This window comes from Salmo trutta, chromosome 27, assembly GCF_901001165.1.
Source record: "Salmo trutta chromosome 27, fSalTru1.1, whole genome shotgun sequence".
NCBI lineage: Eukaryota > Metazoa > Chordata > Actinopteri > Salmoniformes > Salmonidae > Salmo > Salmo trutta.
In genome coordinates this window covers 26641885-26662458 of record NC_042983.1, presented here as the reverse complement: position 1 = coordinate 26662458, position 20574 = coordinate 26641885, and the positions used below count along the sequence as shown (strand labels likewise).

Below are 20574 nucleotides of genomic sequence, written 5' to 3'. Positions count from 1 at the left end.
TTGCCTTGCGAATCGGGCATGTTCATCATTACATAATTGGCTGAAGGAAATTAATGATGAATATTAGGGCAAACTAGTCCATTTACAACATCTGACAGCCCTTTTCAACTGTCCATGCCCCATCTGTTTGGTATCTCAACAGGTTTCCTGCTCTCTGCACAGGAGAAGGAACCATTGAAGAGTGTAGACGGTACTACTACATAGTAATGTTTGATTCACTGTTTTCACGACGTATGCCAACTCCCACTTCTTCCTCTCACTAGGGTGCATGTGCTCTGAAAGGGATTGGTTTTCCCCTGAGCTGATCCTTTAAAAACAGAGAACATGGTTGAGTGTGAGAATGCAAGTCAATGTAACACATTTTCCAGAGTTGGATAGTAATAAAATGCATTTCCACAGCAGAAGCAAATACACTCCATACATTTTTGGACAGTGAGCACTTCTAAAAAATGTGGCTCTATACTCCAGCATTTTGTATTTAAGATAATGTTTCATATAGGCGACAGTATAGAATGTCAGGTTTTATTTGAGAGTACTTTGAGACATACAGTGGGTATAGAAAGAATGTTCACCTTTAGTTGCCTTACAGCCTGAAATGAAAACTCATAAAATCAGACTTTTTCCAGCTTTATTTTCACATGAACCATCTTCCCATTTTCAACTTCCTGACAGAGGGCTGCAGGTTCTCCTCAAGAATCTGTGGGTATTTTGCACTGTCCATTTTACACTGTCCATCACCCTGACAAGTGCTCCAGTTCCTGCTAAAGAGAAACACCCCCATAACAGGATACTGCCACCGTCTGGCTTTACTGTAGGCATGATGTTCTTTGGGTGTAAAGACCTATTGGGATTTTGCCAGAAAGTTCAATTTTGAACCCTTTGCCACAGCCTCAGAATCTACAATGTGTTTTTTGGCAAAGCTCAAATGAGACTTGATATGGCTTTTTCTGAGTGTTTTTTTTCTTGCCACCCTCCCATAGAAGCCAGATTTGTGGAGCTTGTGATATTGTGGTCACATGCACACATTGACTAGTGTTTGCCAAACAGGCCTGAAGCTCCTTCAAAGTCGACATTGACTTCTTGGCAGCCTCTCTGATCAGTTTCCTTCTTTCCCAGTCATCCAGTTTGTAGGGACGGCCTGATCTATGCAGGGTCTGGGTGGTGCCATATACCTTCCACTTCTTAATAATGGTCGTAACTGTGCTCTGAGGGATAGACAAAGCCTTCAAAATCTTTTCATATCCATCCCGACTCGTGCCTTTCACAACTTTATCTCGTAGATCTTTTGAAAGTACCTTTCCACCCATAGTGGATTCTTTGCTTTGAATTGCACTACTAAGCAATGGAGTCCTCTATGAACACTCTGCTTTTATTCTGAACGAATCAAAGTCACTACAATTGGTCACAGATGGAAGCCAATTAGCTTGATTTGTGATCTGGAAGGTGGTTGGTTATACCTCAGCATGTTTGCAATTACAATTCTAAGGGGGGGTCACCTATCCAAATAGAGTATTTTACTATTTTACTTTTAATTATTTTTCATTTTTTAGAAAGAAAAATGTACTTGGATATTGTGGGCTACTGTCTGTAAATAATTGTATGTGTTTTCATTTCAGGCTGTAAGGCTACAACAAAAGGTGAACATTTTGAAAGGGGGTGGTGACTTTCTATACCCATTGTATTCGTTTTACTGTTTAGAAATGAAAACACTATGTATCTAGTCCCCCCATCTGGACAAATTCCCTTAGTGTATTAAAGTAGTCAAAAGTGTAGTATTTCTTGCACGCAAGAACTACATCAAGCTTGTGACTCTACAAACTTTTTGGATGAATTTGCAGTTGTTTTGGATTATGTTTTTCCCAACAGGAACTGAATGGTGAATAATGTCTTGCGCCATTTTGTAGTCTACATTCATCCTAATTAGAAAAATCATGAATGAATCATTCAGTCATATCCTTGAAGAAACATTAAGTGGATGCTACCATGATTATGGATAATCATAAATCAATCGTGAATGTATGAGTGAGAAGGTTACAGAGGCACAAAGATCATACTCCCCAAAAAATGCTTATCTCCCGTTATTGGTAATTGTGAGAGGGTAGCATTTTGTTGTAGCCTCTGAATGGCATCATTAGTCATGATTTTTCTTATCAGGATTAATTTAGAAGTGTTCAGAAACATCTTATCAACTCAATTAGAAATAAAATTACTCTAGTCATCATTCAGTTGGGCAAAACATAATCCAAAACACAACCAAAACAAACTGCTTGATTAGATAAGCGTTCAACCACCTGAGTCAATACATGTTAGATTCACATTTGGAAGAGATTACAGCTGTGAGTCTGTCTCTAAGAGCTTTGCACGTCTGGATTGTACAATATTTTGCCCATTATTAATTTTTAAATACTTCAAGCTCTGTCAAGTTGGTTGTTGATCATTGCTAGACAGCCATTTTCAAGTCTTACCATACATTTTCAAGCCAATTTAAGTCAAAACTGTAACTAGGCCACTCAGGAACATTCAACATCGTCTTGGTAAGCAACTCCAGTGTATATTTGGCATTGTGCTTTAGGTTATTTTCCTGCTGAAAGTTGAATGTCTCCAAGTGTCTGTTGGAAAGCAGACTGAACCAGTTTTCCTCTAGGATTTTGCCTGTGCTTAGGTCAATTCCATTTATTTTTATCCTAAACAACCTACCTTGTCCTTTCAAATGACAAGCATACCCATAACATGATACAGCCACCATCATGTTTGGAAATACTGAGCGGTACTCAGTGATGTTGTGTTGGATTTGCCCCAAAATAATGCTTTTTATTCAAGAACAAGTGTATTTCTTTCCCACAGTTTTTGCAGTATTACTTTAGTACCTTATTGAAAACAGGATGCATGCTTTGAATGTTTTTTATTCTGTACATGCTTTCTTCTTTTCACCCTGTCATTTAAATTAGTATTGTGGAGTAACTACAATGTTGTTGATCCATCTTCAGTTTTATATCACAGCCATTTAAGTTTTTAACGGTTTTAAAATCACCATTGGCCTCATCCCTGAGTGGTTTCCTTCCTCTCCGGCAACTGAGTTAGGAAGGACGCTTGTATCTTTGTAGTGACTGGGTGTATTGATACACCATGCAAAGTGTAATTAATAACTTCCCCATGCTCAAATGGGTATTCAATGTCTGCTTTTTATTTTAACCGATCTACCAATAGGTGACCTTTGTAAGGCATTGGAAAACCTCCCTGGTCTTCTTGGTTGAATGCGTGCTTGGGACCAACAGATAATTGTATGTGTGGGGTAGAGAGATGGGGTAGTCATTCAAAAATCATGTTAAACACTATTATTGCACACAGAGTGGGTCCATGCAAATTATGTAACTTGCTATGCACATTTTTATTCCTGAACTTATTTTGGCTTGCCATAACAAAGAGGTTGAATACTAATTGACTCAAGACATTCCAGCTTTTCATTTTTAATTAATTTGTAAAAATGTCTAAAAACATAATTCCACTTTGACATTATGGGGTATTGTGTGTAGATTAGTGACACACAATCTCAATTTAATCATCCATTTAAATTCAGGCTGTAACAAAATGTTGAAAAAGTCAAGGTGTGTGAATACTTTCTGAAGGCACTGTATGTATGAAAATACCCTCAAATAAGATCTGACATTCTGTACTGTCGCTTCATATGAAACATTTGATCTCAAATCCAAAGTATAAAGTATGGAGTATAAAGCCAAATAAAAAAAAAGTTATTCAATGTCCAAATACATATGGAGGGGAATGCATGTAGACACATTTTAACAAATAGAAGAATCTGTCATAATCTTTGAAAATGTCAGTAAACTTGTACCTGGGTTTATTCACTGACCAGTTGTGACCCCTGGATTTGATACACTAGTTTGTAACACTCCCATTTTGTAATGACGTGGGGAGAAAATGCATGAGATGTTGCAATAATAAAGTAGCTCTAGGAAAAAGAAAGTATCTCTAGGAACTTAAAGGCAAGTAGTGTCAAATATTTGAAAGGGATTGTGTAGGACTATGCACCATAATGTCTTGATAGAGTTCAATGTTAGCTGACAAACCCAACTAGTGAAATTGAAGAGCTCATGTCACACTAAGATTATACTGATAGTGTGACCAAATACAAATGAAAGAGATTAGTCTTGTGATTTGAGGAGTGATATGATATGAGTGGCCTGTTTGGTTGAAGGGATATTTTTAGAATGGACATGGGATATGGAAGGAATGAGTGTCACACACACTCTCAACTACTGTTGAACTATCCTCAAGCATAGTTCTGCCTGTGTACAAAATATCAGAACAGTCCTATAATCTGTACTGACCTTGAACATAATATTATTGACTGTAAGGCCAGCAGAAAAAGTTACTGACCCCACTAATGGGTTTTTGAAAGACATTCTACAACCCTTTTTCATATGTCATTAATATATATTTTAATCTTACAACACCTGCTTCACAATGGAATTTTAAATCAATGGATTTTTAAATCTCTAAATGTACTTCATTTACACTGACTTCTTGTCTAACATTTCAAATACAGACTGCAGTGTATTCATTTCATTTTATAAAATTATAAAATCCTCTTGACATATGTACACCAATATATGTATATACATACATAAAACGACACAAATAAAAAGAAGAAACATTCCGTTCCATCAGTCCAGCATACTTTCATTTTTCAGATGGGGGGACAGAAAGGTGAAGGCTAGCCCTGCTAGCTTAGAAAACAAAGGGCTGGAGAAGAAAAAAACACACACTCAAGAAAAATGAGACCTTGTTTGATACAAGTGTCTCTATAGTGTCCTGGTAGAAGATCTTGTTCTCAGTCCAATCTATTGCCACACTGCAAAACGACAGGGCCGGGGGGGGGCGGTCACACACACACACACACACACACACACACACACGGCAACCAAGTGAATGCAGAAAAACAGTCTCTTAGCAGAGGGGCACTTAGGGTGTTTGTCTACGTCTCCTTGCTGTCACGGAACAGGTCGACACGCAGGGCCAGCTCCTTGAAGGAGGGCCGCAAGCATGGGTCTTTGTCCCAGCATTCCTGCATTATCTCATGCATCTGAGAGAAAGAACCAAAGATATGTTTATTTGGGATGGTCACAACAGGTAGCCTTCCTATGGTATATATTAATTGAAATCTGATTGTAACATAAACATGTTACCATTCACTCACATTGCTCAGTTAAGGTACTACGTTAACTGTGGAAACCGCAACCCCTCTTTTATACATGTTATGACACTGTATCATTAAGGAAGGCAAACACACTATAAAGACTGAACAATGCAATACAAAATGGACATAATGACTAGAACCCAGCCCTTACCTCCATGGGACAGCCCACAGGTTGAGGCAGCCTGCTGCCTGACTTGAGGAGCTCAATGAGATGATAGACAATCAGCTGGCCCTTCTTGTCATTACCCATCATGCCCATGAACATCTGAGGATGTGGAGAAAGGATGGTTGGTCAGGTGTGAAGTACAAATGATCAAACACGTATATGTAAACTAGGTCAGTGTAATGCAAGAAGTGCAGGGATGTTTGCAGTTTTTTTAGGTCTCTATTGCACACATACAGTATACTTTCCTTTATGTGCAGGCTCATGTGTATACAAGTAGACTCAAGTAGAGTCTGTGACAATGTGCCTTAACATACAGTGCCTTCAGAAAGTATTCACACTCCTTACATTTTTTCTTATTTGATGGTGTTACAAATTAGGATTAAAATGGATTTCATTGTAATTTTTGGTCAATGATCTACACAAAATACTCTAATGCCAAAATAAAAAAAAATGCTAATATTTATAAAAAATGTATGAAAAATAAACACTTATATATCTTGATTAGATAAGTATACACCCCCCTGAGACAATACATGTTAGAATCCCCTTTGGCAGTAATTACAGCTGTGAGTTTTTTGGGGGTAAATCTCTTAAGAGCTTTGCACACCTGGATTGTACAATATTAAAATTATTTAAGCTCTGTCAAGTTGGTTGATAATCATACCTTGACAGCCATTTTCAAGTATTGCTATAGAGTTTCAAGCCGATTTCGGTCAAAACTGTAGCTTGGTCACTCAGGAACATTCAATATCGTCTCGGTAAGCAACCAGTGTAGATTTGGACTTGTGCTTTAGGTTATTGTCCCGCAGAAAGGTGTAATTTTCTCCAAATGTTGTCACGTCCTGACCAGTAATAGGGGTTATTTGTTATTGTAGTTTGGTCAGGACATGGCAGAGGGTATTTGTTTTATGTGGTTCGGGGTGGTGGTGTGTTTAGTAGGGTATTTGATTTATGTATTCCGGGGGTTTTTGGGCACTGTTATATGTTAGTGTATTTCTATGTTTTGTTAATTGGGGTTGGACTCTCAATTGGAGGCAGGTGTTTTCTAGTTGGCTCTGATTGAGAGTCCTATATATAGGTGTGTGTTTGAGTACTTTGTGGGAGATTGTTCTGTGTATAGCCTTGTGCCTTACCAGCCTGTGAATAGTCGTTGTGTTTTCTTTGTATACGTGTTTATTTTGGTTCTCCTTCTTGTACGATTATAATAAAGAAGATGAGTGCACATTTCCTGGCTGCATTTTGGTCTAAATCCGACGACAGCCGTTACAAATGTGTTGGAATTAATTAGACGGAACCAGGTTTTCCTCTAGGATTTTGCCCGTGCTTAGCTGTATTCCATTTCTTTCTATCCTAAAAAACTCCCTAGTCCTTGCCATGACGAGCATACCCTTAACATGATGCAGCCACCACCATGCTTGAAAATATGAAGAGTGGTACTCAGTGATGTGTTGGATTTTCCCCAAATATAACGCTTTGTATTCAGGACCAAAATAATTTTGTTGCCACAATTTTTGCAGTATTACTTAAGTGCCTTGTTGCAAACAGGATGCATGTTTTGGAAAATGTGTATTCTGTGCAGGCATCCTTCTCTTCACTCTGTCATTTAAGTTAGTATTGAAGCACCTTTTTTTGGGGGGGGGGGCTTTATACTCTATACTTTGGATTTGAGATCAAATGTTTCATATGAAGCGACAGTATAGAATGTCAGATCTTATTGAGAAATCAATGTATATCCATCCTTTTTTTTGTTGTTGGTGGATCAGCTTTAATATTGCGGAAAGATTGTAGCTTCCATCAATGTAATTGTCTGCATCATTTCCAATCCCTGATATATTTTGGGGGTAAATACATACATAACATACAGTTGAAGTCGTAAGTTTACATACACTTAGGTTGGAGTCATTAAAACTCATTTTTCAACCACTCCACAAATTTCTTGTTAACAAACTATAGTTTTGGCAAGTTGGATAGGACATCTACTTTGTGCATGACACAAGTCATTTTTCCAACAATTGTTTACAGACAGATTATTTCACTTATAATTCACTGTATCACAATTCCAGTGGGTCAGTACTGAACCTTTGTGCCAAGGGGAATGAATACTTTTGAAGGCACTGTATATGTATGTACAGTTGAAGTTGGAAGTTTACATACACCCTAGCCAAATGCATTTAAAACTCAGTTTTTCACAATCCTTGAAATGTAATCCTACTAAAAATTCCCTGTTTTAGGTCCGTTAGGATCACTACTTTATTTTAAGAATGTGAAATGTCAGAATAATAGTAGAGAAAATGAATTATTTCAGCTTTTATTTCTTTCATCACATTCCCAGTGGGTCATAAGTTTACATACACTCAATTAGTATTTGGTAGCATTGCCTTTAAATTGTTTAACTTGGGTCAAACGTTTTGGGTAGCCTTGCACAAGCTTCCCACAATAAGTTTGAATTTTGGCCCATTCCTCCTGACAGAGCTGGTGTAACTGACTCAGGTTTGTAGGCGTCCTTGCTCGCACACGCTTTTTCAGTTCTGCCCACAAATTCTCTATGGGATTCAGGTCAGGGCTTTGTGATGGCCACTCCAACACCTTGACTTTGTTGTCCTTTAGCCATTTTGCCACAACTTTTAGGTTATGCTTGGGGTCATTGTCCATTGACCCATTTGCGACCAAGCTTTAACTGCCTGACTGATGTCTTGAGATGTTGCTTCAATATATCCACTTAATTGTCCTTCCTCATGAAGCCATCTATTTTGTGAAGTGCACCAGTCCCTCCTGCAGCCACCCCCATGCTTCACGGTTGGGAGGGTGTTCTTCGGCTTGCAAGCCTCCCCCTTTTTCCTCCAAACATAACAATGGTCATTATGGCCCAACAGTTCTATTTTTGTTTCATCAGACCAGAGGACATTTCTCCAAAAAGTACGATCTTTGTCTCCATGTGCAGTTGCAAACCGTAGTCTGGCTTTTTATGGCAGTTTTGGAGCAGTGGCTTCTTCCTTGCTGAGCGGCCTTTCAGGTTATGTCGACATAGGACTCGTTTTACTGTGGATATAGATACTTCATCCCAAGGATGAACCAGACGTGTGGAGGTCCACAATGTTTTTTCTGAGGTCTTGGCTGATTTCTTTTGATTTTCCCATGATGTCAAGCAAAGAGGCACTGAGTTTGAAGGTAGGCCTTGAAATACATCCACAGGTACATCTCCAGTTGACTCAAATGATGTCAATTAGCCTATCAGAAGCTTCTAAAGCCATTACATAATTTTCTGGAATTTTCCAAGCTGTTTAAAGGCACAGTCAACTTGGTGTATGTAAACTTCTGACCCACTGGAATTGTGATACAGTGAATTATAAGTGAAATAATCTGTCTGTAAACAATTATTGGAAAAATTACTTGTGTCATGCACAAAGTAGATGTCCTAACCAACTTGCAAAAACTGTAGTTTGTTAACGATACATTTGTGGAGTGGTTGAAAAACGAGTTGTAATGACTCCAACCTAAGTGTATGTAAACTTCCGACTTCAACTGTGTGTGTGTGTGTGTGTGTGTGTGTGTGTGTATATATATTTATATATATATATATATATATATATATATATATATATATATATATATATATATATATATATATATATATATATAAAAAAAACACATTCTATTGGTTGCAAGAATTTTGTATAATTTAAATTGAAAAATCTGAAGTTTTGAATCCGGCATGGTTTTGCGTGTAAATTCATAAACCATGTGCCATGGAATCGGTACATTGAAAATCACTTCCCAACTATTTTGCAATGTATATGGCACAGCTGTTTTTTGGTCCTGAAATGAAACTGGTATATATTTTTATTTATCACAATTTTCTTTAACCATTTTTGGTCTTTAATGCAGGGCCGACAGACAGGTTTAACTTTTCCCCCACTCCACTTGCTGCTTCCATTTTTGCGGTAATGCTGCTATTAGTTGGTTGTAATTTTGGGTAGAGCAGACATTTCCTATATGTCTGTGTTAGCTGCATGTGTGACATAACTCCACCAGTTGTATTTATGATATAATTTATTATCCTTTTTTAAAATCTAAAAATACTTTTAAATGTTTTTTTATCAAATAGTATATTTGAGTTTAACCACAATATTTGTTGTATTATTTGTTCTGTCTTTTCAGGTGGATTTAAACTGAAATTGAAAACAACTTTCTAAGGCTTGTTTAAAAAAATAACGATATTTTGGATATTATTTTGTTTTCAAATAACTGAAAGTGAGCAGCTGTAATCTGAATAAAGTGAAAAAGGCCATTTTTGAACATGGGGTGAGACATTCTTACTAATTTACTAGAGAACCATTTCATATTTAAGTATAACTTTTGTATGACTGATGCCTTCAGTGAGATATCTAATGCTTTAATATTTAATGATTTCTGCCCTCCGAATTCATATTCATTATATAAATAGGCCCCTTTAATTTTGTCTGGCTTGCCATTCCAAATAAAATTGAATATTCTTTGTTCATATAATTTAAAAAGCAGGTCACTAGGTGTAGGCAAAACCATAAGGAAATAGGTAAACTGTGAAATGACTAGAGTTAATCAGGATGATTTTTTCCCCACAAATAAACAGGCATTTTCCTTTCCATGGTAGCAAGATCTTATCTATTTTTTCTAACTTTCTATAAAAATGTATTGGAGTGAGAATTTCTTTCTTTCGGGATATGTATACCGAGTATGTCCACGTCCCCATCAGACCATTTTATTGGTAAACTACACGGTAATGTAAAAGTTAATTTTTTTTTGTGATCCAATACGTAATATTCACTTATCATAATTCACTTATCATTATTTGGTTTTAATCCAGAGAGGTTAGAAAAGGTATCTAGATCCTCTATGAGGCTGTGGAGGGATTCTAATGGTGGTTTTAAAAGAAAACATGAATCTTCAGCATACAATGACACCTTTGTTTTTAAGCCATGGATTTATAATCCCTTAAAATTAGATCCAACAATAATATTAACAGCTAACATTTCGATGGCAATAATAAATAGATATGCCGATAGTGGACAACCTTGTTTAACCCCTCTTGACAGTTAAACTTTCTGAGATGTAGTCATTATTTACTATTTTACACCTAGGGTTACTATATACATATACTAGAAACTTTAACCCATTTTATAAAGATATTCTCTTTATATTCCAGGCATTTACATATAAACTCCCGTCCTACTTTATAAAAATACTTTTCATAGTCAGCTATGAAAACCAGGCCTGGTTTCCCCGATATTTCATAGTGTTCTATTGTTTCCAGTGCTTGTCTTATATTATCTCCAATGTATCGTCCATGTAAAAAAACTGTCTGATTTGCATGAATAATATCTGACAAAACCTTTTAAATTCTATGCGCCAAGCATTTAGTTAGAATTTTTGTATCACAACACTGAAGTGTAAGAGGCCTCCAATATTTTAAATGGACTGGATCTTTATATATATACACCACTTGGATCCTGTTTCAGTAATAATGAAATCAGACCTTCCTGTTGCGTGTCCGATAATCTACCGTTTATATAGGACTGGTTAAAACATGCTAATAATGGTCCTCTGAGTATATCAAAAAAAGTTTGGTATACTTCAACTGGTGTGCCATCCAGCCCTGGAGTTTTCCCAGACTTAAAGGCTTTAATTGCATCAAGAAGTTCCTCTGTAATTCGGCCTTCACATGAGTCTTTCTGTACAGATGTTAATTTTACATTATTAATAGGAAAAAAATACATACAATTAGCATCGGTTTGTGGAGATGGAGGAGACTGAAATGGAAACATATTCCTAAAGTACTTTACTTCCTCTTTCAAAATATAGTCCGGTGAATCATCTTTTTTCTCACCACCATCATTAAACTCTGTAACTGTTTCAAAATCACCATTGGCCTCATGGTGAAATCCCTGAGAAGTTTCCTTCCTCTCCGGCAACTGCGGTAGGAAGGATGCCTGTATCTTTGTGGTGACTGGGTGTATTGATACACCACCCAAAACCCAATTAACTTCACAATGCTCAAAGGGATATTCAGCATCTGCTTTTGACATTTTTTACACATCTACCAATCGGTGCCCTTCTTTGCAAGGCATTGAAAAACCTCCCTGGTCTTTGTGGTTTAATCTGTGCTTGAAATTCACTACTCGATTGAAGGACCTTACAGATAATTGCATGTGTGGGGTTCAAAAATCCTGTTAACCACTATTATTGAACACAGTGAGTCCATGCAACATATGTGATTTGTTAAGCACATTTCTACTCCTGAACTTGCAATAACAAAGGGGTTGAATACTTATTGACTCAAGACATTTCAGATTTTCATTTTTTATGAATTTCTAAAATGTTCTACAAATATAATTCAAATTTGACATTATAGGGTATTGTGTGTAGATCAGTGGCACAAATCTCAAATTAATACATTTTAATTCAGGCTGTAACAACAAAATATGGAAAAGTAAAACGGTGTGAATACTTTCCGAAGGCACTATAGCTCCAACCTTGGTTCATAGCATGTTTATACTGTGTGAGCAACTTATTCTTATTTTTCTGTCCCTTTCTAGCTTTTGGGCATCAGTTTGTTTTAACAGGCTATGTGATCTTAACGTAGCCTGTTAAAATTACCCTGATGTTCCCCTTGACACCATGGGGCCTTATGCTGTAACATATACCATCTTTGCCTGAGGTCAGCAGGCTTGGCGTATACAAGTAGCAAGTATTTAATGAGACAACATATTAGATGTATTTGAAGAAGAAAAAAAATCAGAAGGGAGAGAGATGAACTCACTGCAGGAGGGCTGCAGTTCTTGTCGCTGTGGGTGAACAGTTCATAGAGCACTACGCCAAAGCTCCAGATGTCAGAAGCCACAGAAAACTTGCTTTCCGTCAGAGACTCTGGGGCATACCTGCACAACAACACAAAAAAGTGTCCCAAATCTCTCTCTTATTTTTCTCTCAAAAAAAGGATGACTATGAATTACACCGCATAGGAAGCCAAGGAAATGGGTGAAAATAAACAGCCAAAGCACAAATCTAACACAGGAACTAACAATTAAGTCAGGAACAAGATTGCACAGTTCATAGAACTTTTAACTAGGGCTGGACGATATGTACAGTATTTTATCACAATATTATCCAAATATTTTTACAGAATGATGGCATTTGACAGTTGTTTTTGAATAATAAGTTCTAAATAAGCTTTGAGTAGTGCATGACCCTAGGGTGGCAACACAAATTCTAAGTGGATTTAACAGGGCCTTCTCTATTCTGACTGTTTTAAAACAGGGGTGTCAAACTCATTCCATGGCCAAGTGTCACACTCCGGCGCCGACAGAGATGGCCGCCTCGCTTTGCGTTCCTAGGAAACTATGCAGTATTTCGTTTTTTTGTGTTATTTCTTACATTGTTACCCCAGGTAATCTTAGGTTTTATTACATTCAGTCGGGAGAAACTATTGGATATAAGAGCAACGTCAACTCACCAACATTACGACCAGGAATACGACTTTCCCGAAGCGGATCCTCTGTTTTGCCCACCACCCAGGACAATGGATCGGATCCCAGCCGGCAACCCAAAACAACGACGCCGTAGAAGGGGCAGACGGAGCGGTCTTCTGGTCAGGTTCCGTAGACGGGCACATCGCGCACCACTCCCGAGCATACTACTCGCCAATGTCCAGTCTCTTGACAACAAGGTAGACGAAATCCGTGCAAGGGTAGCCTTCCAGAGAGACATCAGAGACTGTAACGTTCTTTGTTTCACGGAAACATGGCTCACTCGAAACACGCTATTGGAGTCGGTACAGCCAGCTGGTTTCTTCACGCATCGCGCCGACAGAAACAAACATCTTTCTGGTAAGAAGAAGGGCGGGGGTGTATGCCTTATGATTAACGAGACGTGGTGTGATTATAACAACATACAGGAACTCAAGTCCTTCTGTTCACCTGACTTAGAATTCCTCACAATCAAATGCCGACCGCATTATCTACCTAGAGAATTCTCTTCGATTATAATCACAGCCGCATATATCCCCCCAAGCAGACACATCGATGGCCCTGAACGAACTTCATTTGACTCTATGTAAACTGGAAACCACATATCCTGAGGCTGCATTTATTGTAGCTGGGGATTTTAACAAGGCTAATCTGAAAACAAGGCTCCCTAAATTCTATCAGCATATCGATTGCGCTACCAGGGCTGGCAAAACCCTAGATCATTGTTATTCTAACTTCCGCGACGCATATAAGGCCCTCCCCCGCCCTCCTTTTGGAAAAGCTGACCACGACTCCATTTTGTTGCTTCCAGCCTATAGACAGAAACTAAAACGGGAAGCTCCCGCGCTCAGGCCTGTTCAACGCTGGTCCGACCAATCGGATTCCACGCTTCAAGATTGCTTCGATCACGTGGATTGGGATATGTTCCGCATTGCGGCGAACAACATTGATGAATACACTGATTCGGTGAGCGGGTTTATTAGCAAGTGCGTCGGTGATGTCGTACCCACAGCGTCTATTAAAACATTCCCAAACCAGAAATCGTGGATTGATGGCAGCATTCGCGCAAAACTGAAAGCACGAACCACTGCTTTTTAAACAGGGCAAGGTGACCGGAAACATGACCGAATACAAACTGTGTAGCTATTCCCTCCGCAAGGCAATCAAACAAGCTAAGCGTCAGTATAGAGACAAAGTAGAGTCGCAATTCAACGGCTCAGACATGAGAGATATGTGGCAGGGACTACAGTCAATCATGGACTATAAAAGGAAAACCAGCCCCGTCGCGGACCAGGATGTCTTGCTCCCAGACAGACTAAACAACTTCTTTGCTCGCTTTGAGGACAATACAGTGCCACTGACACGGCCCGCTACCAAAACCTGCGGGCTCTCCTTCACTGCAGCTGACGTGAGCAAAACATTTAAACTTGTCAACCCTCGCAAGGCTGCAGGCCCAGACGGCATCCCCAGTCGCGTCCTCAGAGCATGCGCAGACCAGCTGGCTGGTGTGTTTACGGACATATTTAATCAACCCTTATCCCAGTCTGCTGTCCCCACATGCTTCAAGAGGGCCACCATTGTTCCTGTTCCCAAGAAAGCTAAGGTAACTGAGGTAAATGACTACCGCCCGTAGCACTCACTTCCGTCATCATGAAGTGCTTTGAGAGACTAGTCAAGGACCATATCACCTCCACCCTACCTGACACCCTAGACCCACTCCAATTTGCTTACCGCCCCAATAGGTCCACAGACGACGCAATCGCAATCACACTGCCCTAACCCATCTGGACAAGAGGAATACCTATCTGAGAATGCTGTTCATCGACTACAGCTCAGCATTTAACACCATAGTACCCTCCAAACTCGTCATCAAGTTCGAGACCCTGGGTCTCGACCCCGCCCTGTGCAACTGGGTCCTGGACTTCCTGACGGGCCACCCCCAGATGGTGAGGGTAGGTAACAACATCTCCACCCCGCTGATCCTCAACACTGGGGCCCCACAAGGGTGCGTTCTCAGCCCTCTCCTGTACTCCCTGTTCACCCTTGACTGCGTGGCCATGCACGCCTCCAACTCAATCATCAAGTTTGCAGACGACACTACAGTGATAGGATTGATTACCAACAACGACGAGACGGCCTACAGGGAGGAGGTGAGGGCCCTCGGAGTATGGTGTCTGGAAAATAACCTCACACTCAACGTCAACAAAACAAAGGAGATGATCAAGGACTTCAGGAAACAGCAGAGGGAGCACCCCCCAATCCACATTGACGGGACAGTAGTGGAGAGGGTAGAAAGTTTTAAGTTCCTTGGCGTACACATCACGGACAAACTGAAATGGTCCAACCACACAGACAGCGTGGTGAAGAAGGCACAGCAGCGCCTCTTCAACCTCAAACACTCAAACTTTTGCAGATGCACAATCGAGAGCATCCTGTATCACCGCCTGGTACGGCAACTGCGCCGCCCATAACCGTAAGGCTCTCCAGAGGGTAGTGAGGTCTGCACAACGCATCACCGGGGGCAAACTACCTGCCCTCCAGGACACCTACACCACCCGATGTCACAAGAAGGCCAAAAAGATCATTAAGGACAACAACCACCCGAGCCACTGCGTGTTCACCCCGCTATCATCCAGAAGGCGAGGTCAGTACAGGTGCATCAAATCAGGGACCGAGAGACAGAAGCTGTTTTTCAATCTCAAGGCCATCAGACTGTTAAACAGCCATCACTAACATTGAGTGGCTGCTGCCAACATACTGACTAAACTCCAGCCACTTTAATAATGGAAATATTGATGTAATAAATGTATCACTAGCCACTTTAAACAATGCCACTTCATATAATGTTTACATACCCTACATTACTCATCTCATATGTATATACTGTACTCTATACCATCTACTGCATCTTGCCATCTTGAAGTAATGTATCACTAGCCACTTTAAACAATGCCACTTTTATGTTTACATATCCTACCTTACTCATCTCATATGTATATACAGTACTCTATACCATCTACTGCATCTTGCCTATGCCGTTCTATACCATCACTCATTCATATATTTTTTTTTATGTACACATTCTTATTCATTCCTTTACACTTGTGTGTATAAGGTAATTGTTAGGTCAGATTACTCGTTGGATATTACTGCATTGTTGGAACTAGATGCACAAGCATTTCGCTATACTTGCATTAACATCTGCTAACCATGTGTATGTGACAAATTAAATTTGATTTGAAGTGTCTGCTGGTTTTTGGTTTCACCTTTCAATTTGTGTCCAATTAAGATCTAGACAACCAGGTGAGGGGAGTTCTTAACTAATCAGTGACCCTAATTAATCTATTGCGAACATGGAAGGAGCGAAAACCTGCAGACACTCGGCCCTCCATGGAATGCGTTTTGACACGTGTTTTAAACTGGTTTAGTCAACTTCAACCCAAAATCATTTTCAGCATTAATCCATTTTTGCATTTACTGCACTCGTTTGCTATCATTTCCACACTGTGGCTTGTTTGTTCTGTCTTTATCATCAAAAAGTCACTTTTCCCTTATTTTTCTCTGTAACCATGTTTCCATCCACAGTTTTTATGCGAGTAAAGGCATACTGTATAAATAATCATCACGACAGCTTTGTTAGAAACAGGAAGTTTCGGTACAATTTTATAAATGCTGGCAGATGATTTCTTCATTCGACATGTTGCAATCCTTTAGTGTCTATAAAATCGTGCGAGAAATGGCGGTGGAAATGCCTCAATACCGGTATGTAGTAAATATAAGTAAACCGCCTAGTCCTACTTTAAATTATTATGTTGGTTGAATTCAAAAAATATCATTGGTCACTACGAAAATAAAAACTGTTCTTTCTGTCAGTGACCGAATAAAACTGTCCCTCCAGGATTTGCAGCGTTTTTTAAAATGATTTTCACATTTTGCAATATCCAATGATTTCAATGATGATAATAAGCAGGGAATTGTTAATTTTTCTAAAAAAGATAGCAGAATCCTGGAGGGACTGCTAAAGGTGTCTAACCAGAAGATGGGGCTCTCTCCAGGCTCCTTGACCATATAGTACTCCTTGTCCTGGGGCAGGACCTTGCTCAGGCCAAAGTCCCCTATCTTCACCCTCAGCTCACTCTCTACCAGGATGTTCCGGGTTGCCAGATCTCTGTGGATGTAGCGCTTGGTTGCCAGGTACTCCATACCCTGCACACACAAAAGAACAAAGACAAAAACGTTCAGATCTCATACATGCTTTACCTTAACTTCCCACTAGACTGCAGTCTGTATTAGTGTGTATTAGAATGTTATGAACTATCACCATATGGTATCAACATCAGGCATTTAGCTGAGGGTAGATATCTGGATATGGAAGAGTAAAACCATTATAATCAAAAGGTTCATGTTAATTTCATATCTGGTCACTATCAGTACCTTGCATATCTGAGCGGTATAATGCACCAGTTTCATGTGGTCTATTCTCTGCTTGTTCTTTATGAGGTAATCTCTCAGACTCCCATAGGGCAGGTATTCCATGATCAGTCGCAGGTTTCTCCGGCCTGCAGACAACAAACAAATAGAGAAACATTCACCTCTGCACTGACTTAGGAATCTATGAATAACTTGCTGAACTTGTCTTGTCTTGTCTTGTCTTGTGACTGAATTAAAAGGATCTGTTGGAGTTACAAGGCAAATACTATTCACCTTCTGTGACTTCCAGAGAACATAAAAACACTGCCAAATGTCCTTCTGACTCAGAGTTCCCACATCAATAGTGTATTCTAGACTTATCTTTTCAGAAGCAAACAGGTTACTAATGATCGGATCCTGGACTAACAGGTTACTGGAATTTCGACTTCCTGACGGGTGGAGCCGAGGTGGTGAGGGTAGGCAACAACACCACCACGCTGACCCTTAACACAGGGGCCCCACAGGGGTGTGTGCTTAGTCCCCTCCTGTGCTCCCTGTTCACCCATGACTGTGTGGCCATGCACGACTAACACCATTATCAAGTTCGCTGACGACACAACGGTGGTAGGCCTGATCACAGGCAACGATGAGTCAGCCTACAGGGAGGAGGTCAGTGACGTGGCAGCGTGGTGCCGGAGCAACAACCTCTCTCTCAATGTCAGCAAAACGAAGGAGCTGATCATGGAATACAGGAAACGGGGGGGGCACACCCCCATCCACATCGACGGGGCAGCAGTGTAGCAGGTTAAGAGCGTCATGTTCCACGGTATCCAAATCCTTAAAGACTCAAATGGTCCAAACACACACGGAGTCGTGAAGAAGGCGTGACAGTGCCGCTTCCCCCTCAGGGAGGTTGAAAAAGTTTGCCATGGCCCCTCAAATCCTGAAAAGGTTCTACAGCTGTACCATTGAGAGCATATTGACTGGCTGCATCACTGCTTGGTATGGCAATAGACCCACCCTCGATCGCATGGTGCTACAGAGGGTTGTGAGGATAGCCCAGTACATCACTGGGGCCGAGCTCCCTGCCATCCAGGACCTCTGTATCAGGCGGTGTGAAAAGAAGGCCCGGAAAAGCATCAAAGACCCCAACCACCCAGGTCATAGACCATTTTCTCTGCTGCCACATCGCAAGAGGTACTGGTGCATCAAGTCTGACAACAACAGGCTCTTGAACAGCTTCTATCCCCAAGAAATACGACTGATAAATAGCTGCACGGACCGAGTTTACCTTGTATCTTATTGACCTTAGTGCAAAATACTGAAATATGTTTCGATGCACACTTACAGGGCCCTACACACTCACACCATCATTTGCTCACTCACACAAAACATGAACACACATTTATACAGACTCTACACACCTGCACACCCACTCACATGCAAGCTGCTGCTACTCTGTTTATTTTATCCTGTTGCCTAGTCACCTTACCCCTATACATATCTACCTCCAACACTCCAGTATCACTGCACATTGTAAATATGGTATTGGACCTGACCATGTATATAGTATGCTTACTTATTTATTGTGTTCTTCATATTTCGTCTTATTTCTCATGTTTTTTTTTCTAGTATTACATTGTTATTGATTATTGCATTGTTGGGTTTTGAGTTTGCAAGAAAGGCATTTCACTGTACTTGTGCATGTGACATTAAAACTTTAAACTTGAGCCTTAAAAGGGATACTTCAGGGTTTTGGCAATGAAGCGTTAGCGCAATGGCTGGAAGTTTATGGGTATCTGCTAGCATGCTAGTACATTGAACAAAAATATTAACGCAACATGTAAAGTGTTGGTCCCGTGTTTCATGAGCTGAAATAAAAGATCCCAGAAATGTTCCATTTGCACAATAAGCTTCTTTCGCTCAAATTTTGTGCACAAATTTGTTTACATTCCTGTTAGTGGGAATTTCTCCTTTGACAAGATAATCCATCCACCTGACAGGTGTGGCATATCAAGAAGCTGATTAAACAGCATGATCATTACACAGGTGCACCTTGTGCTGGGGACAATAAAAGGACAGTCTAAAATGTGCAGCTTTGTCACACAACCCAATGACACATATGTCTCAAGTTTTGAGGGAGCGTGAAATTAGCATGCTGACTGCAGGAATGTCCACCAGAGCTGTTGCCAGATAATGGAATGTTCATTTCTCCACCATAAGCTACCTCCAACTTCGTTTTAGAGAATTTGGCATTACGTCCAACCGGCCTCACAACCGCAGACCATGGGTAGCTGTCCACCAGGACAGCTGATTAAACTGAGTATTTCCGTCTGTAATAAAGCCCTTTTGTCGGGAAAAAATGATTCTGATTGACTGGGGCTGGCTCCCCAGTGGGTGGCCCTATGCCCTCCCAGCCCACCCATGGCTGCGCCCCTGCCCAGTCATGTGACTTCCATAGATTAGGGCCTAATTAATTTATTTCAACTGATTGATTTACTCAGTAATATCATTGAAATTGTTGCATGTTGAGTTAATAGTTTTGTTCAGTATAAATACACATAGATTTCCAGTCATTGCGTTAATGCTATTTAGCATTGTCTCGCATAACTACTGTACCTCTAACTTCCTTCATACTGGACACAGAGATATAAGTTGTTGCCATATGTAGGACAGTGACTTGTAAAGTGAACTGAGGAGTTTGCTCCTCTCCTCGATTGCCTCCTCTGGCCAAAGATACTCAGGTGTATCCTATTGCAGAATTGTTTTGAAATCCACCACACCCCCTTTGAATCACCTGTTGTTTTCTCGGAGGAGAAAATCATGCACATGTAAAATGGTATGCTACTTATCCATGTATAGAGCTATACGTGGATGTACCCTACCACTTTACATACGTATTTTGGGATTCCTCCTCTGTAAACGTAATTTGCCTGATGACGCACTAGTGGAGAGTCATTTCAATTTGACCTTTTTCGAAAGGAGGAGAGGACACGAGGAATCAAGCCAATCCCACACGTCACACTGTACCTGCGCTGTAACACACTCCTTTGTATTTGACGATATTCTCATGCTGAAGAGACTTGAGGATCTCGATCTCCCGCTCAAAGTCCCGCATGTGCTCTGCCGTGCTGTGCTGAAGCTTCTTCACAGCCACGACCTCCCCCGTGTTGTCCTGGAGTGGGTCGTACCGGCACATCTCCACACTGCCAAAGTTACCCTGAATGAAGAAACCAACATGATTAAGTAGGGCGGAAGAGATGACATTAAAATCAGCTGAT

At 40.2% G+C, this 20574-nt stretch overlaps 1 protein-coding gene across 1 annotated transcript in view; it reads right to left on the bottom strand.

Annotated features, from left to right (window-relative positions):
* Window positions 1–4431: 4431 nt before the first annotated feature.
* jak2b (Janus kinase 2b) overlaps window positions 4432–20574 on the bottom strand; it is a 40574-nt gene continuing 24431 nt past the window's right edge. The window contains exons 19-24 of the mRNA XM_029717509.1: window positions 20324–20513; window positions 17318–17442; window positions 16917–17089; window positions 12178–12295; window positions 5367–5480; window positions 4432–5101 (exon numbers count right to left, since the gene is read on the bottom strand). Coding sequence (XP_029573369.1) covers window positions 4994–5101; window positions 5367–5480; window positions 12178–12295; window positions 16917–17089; window positions 17318–17442; window positions 20324–20513 — 828 coding nt within the window. The 3' untranslated portion in view covers window positions 4432–4993. The remainder of the gene's footprint in view (window positions 5102–5366; window positions 5481–12177; window positions 12296–16916; window positions 17090–17317; window positions 17443–20323; window positions 20514–20574) is intronic.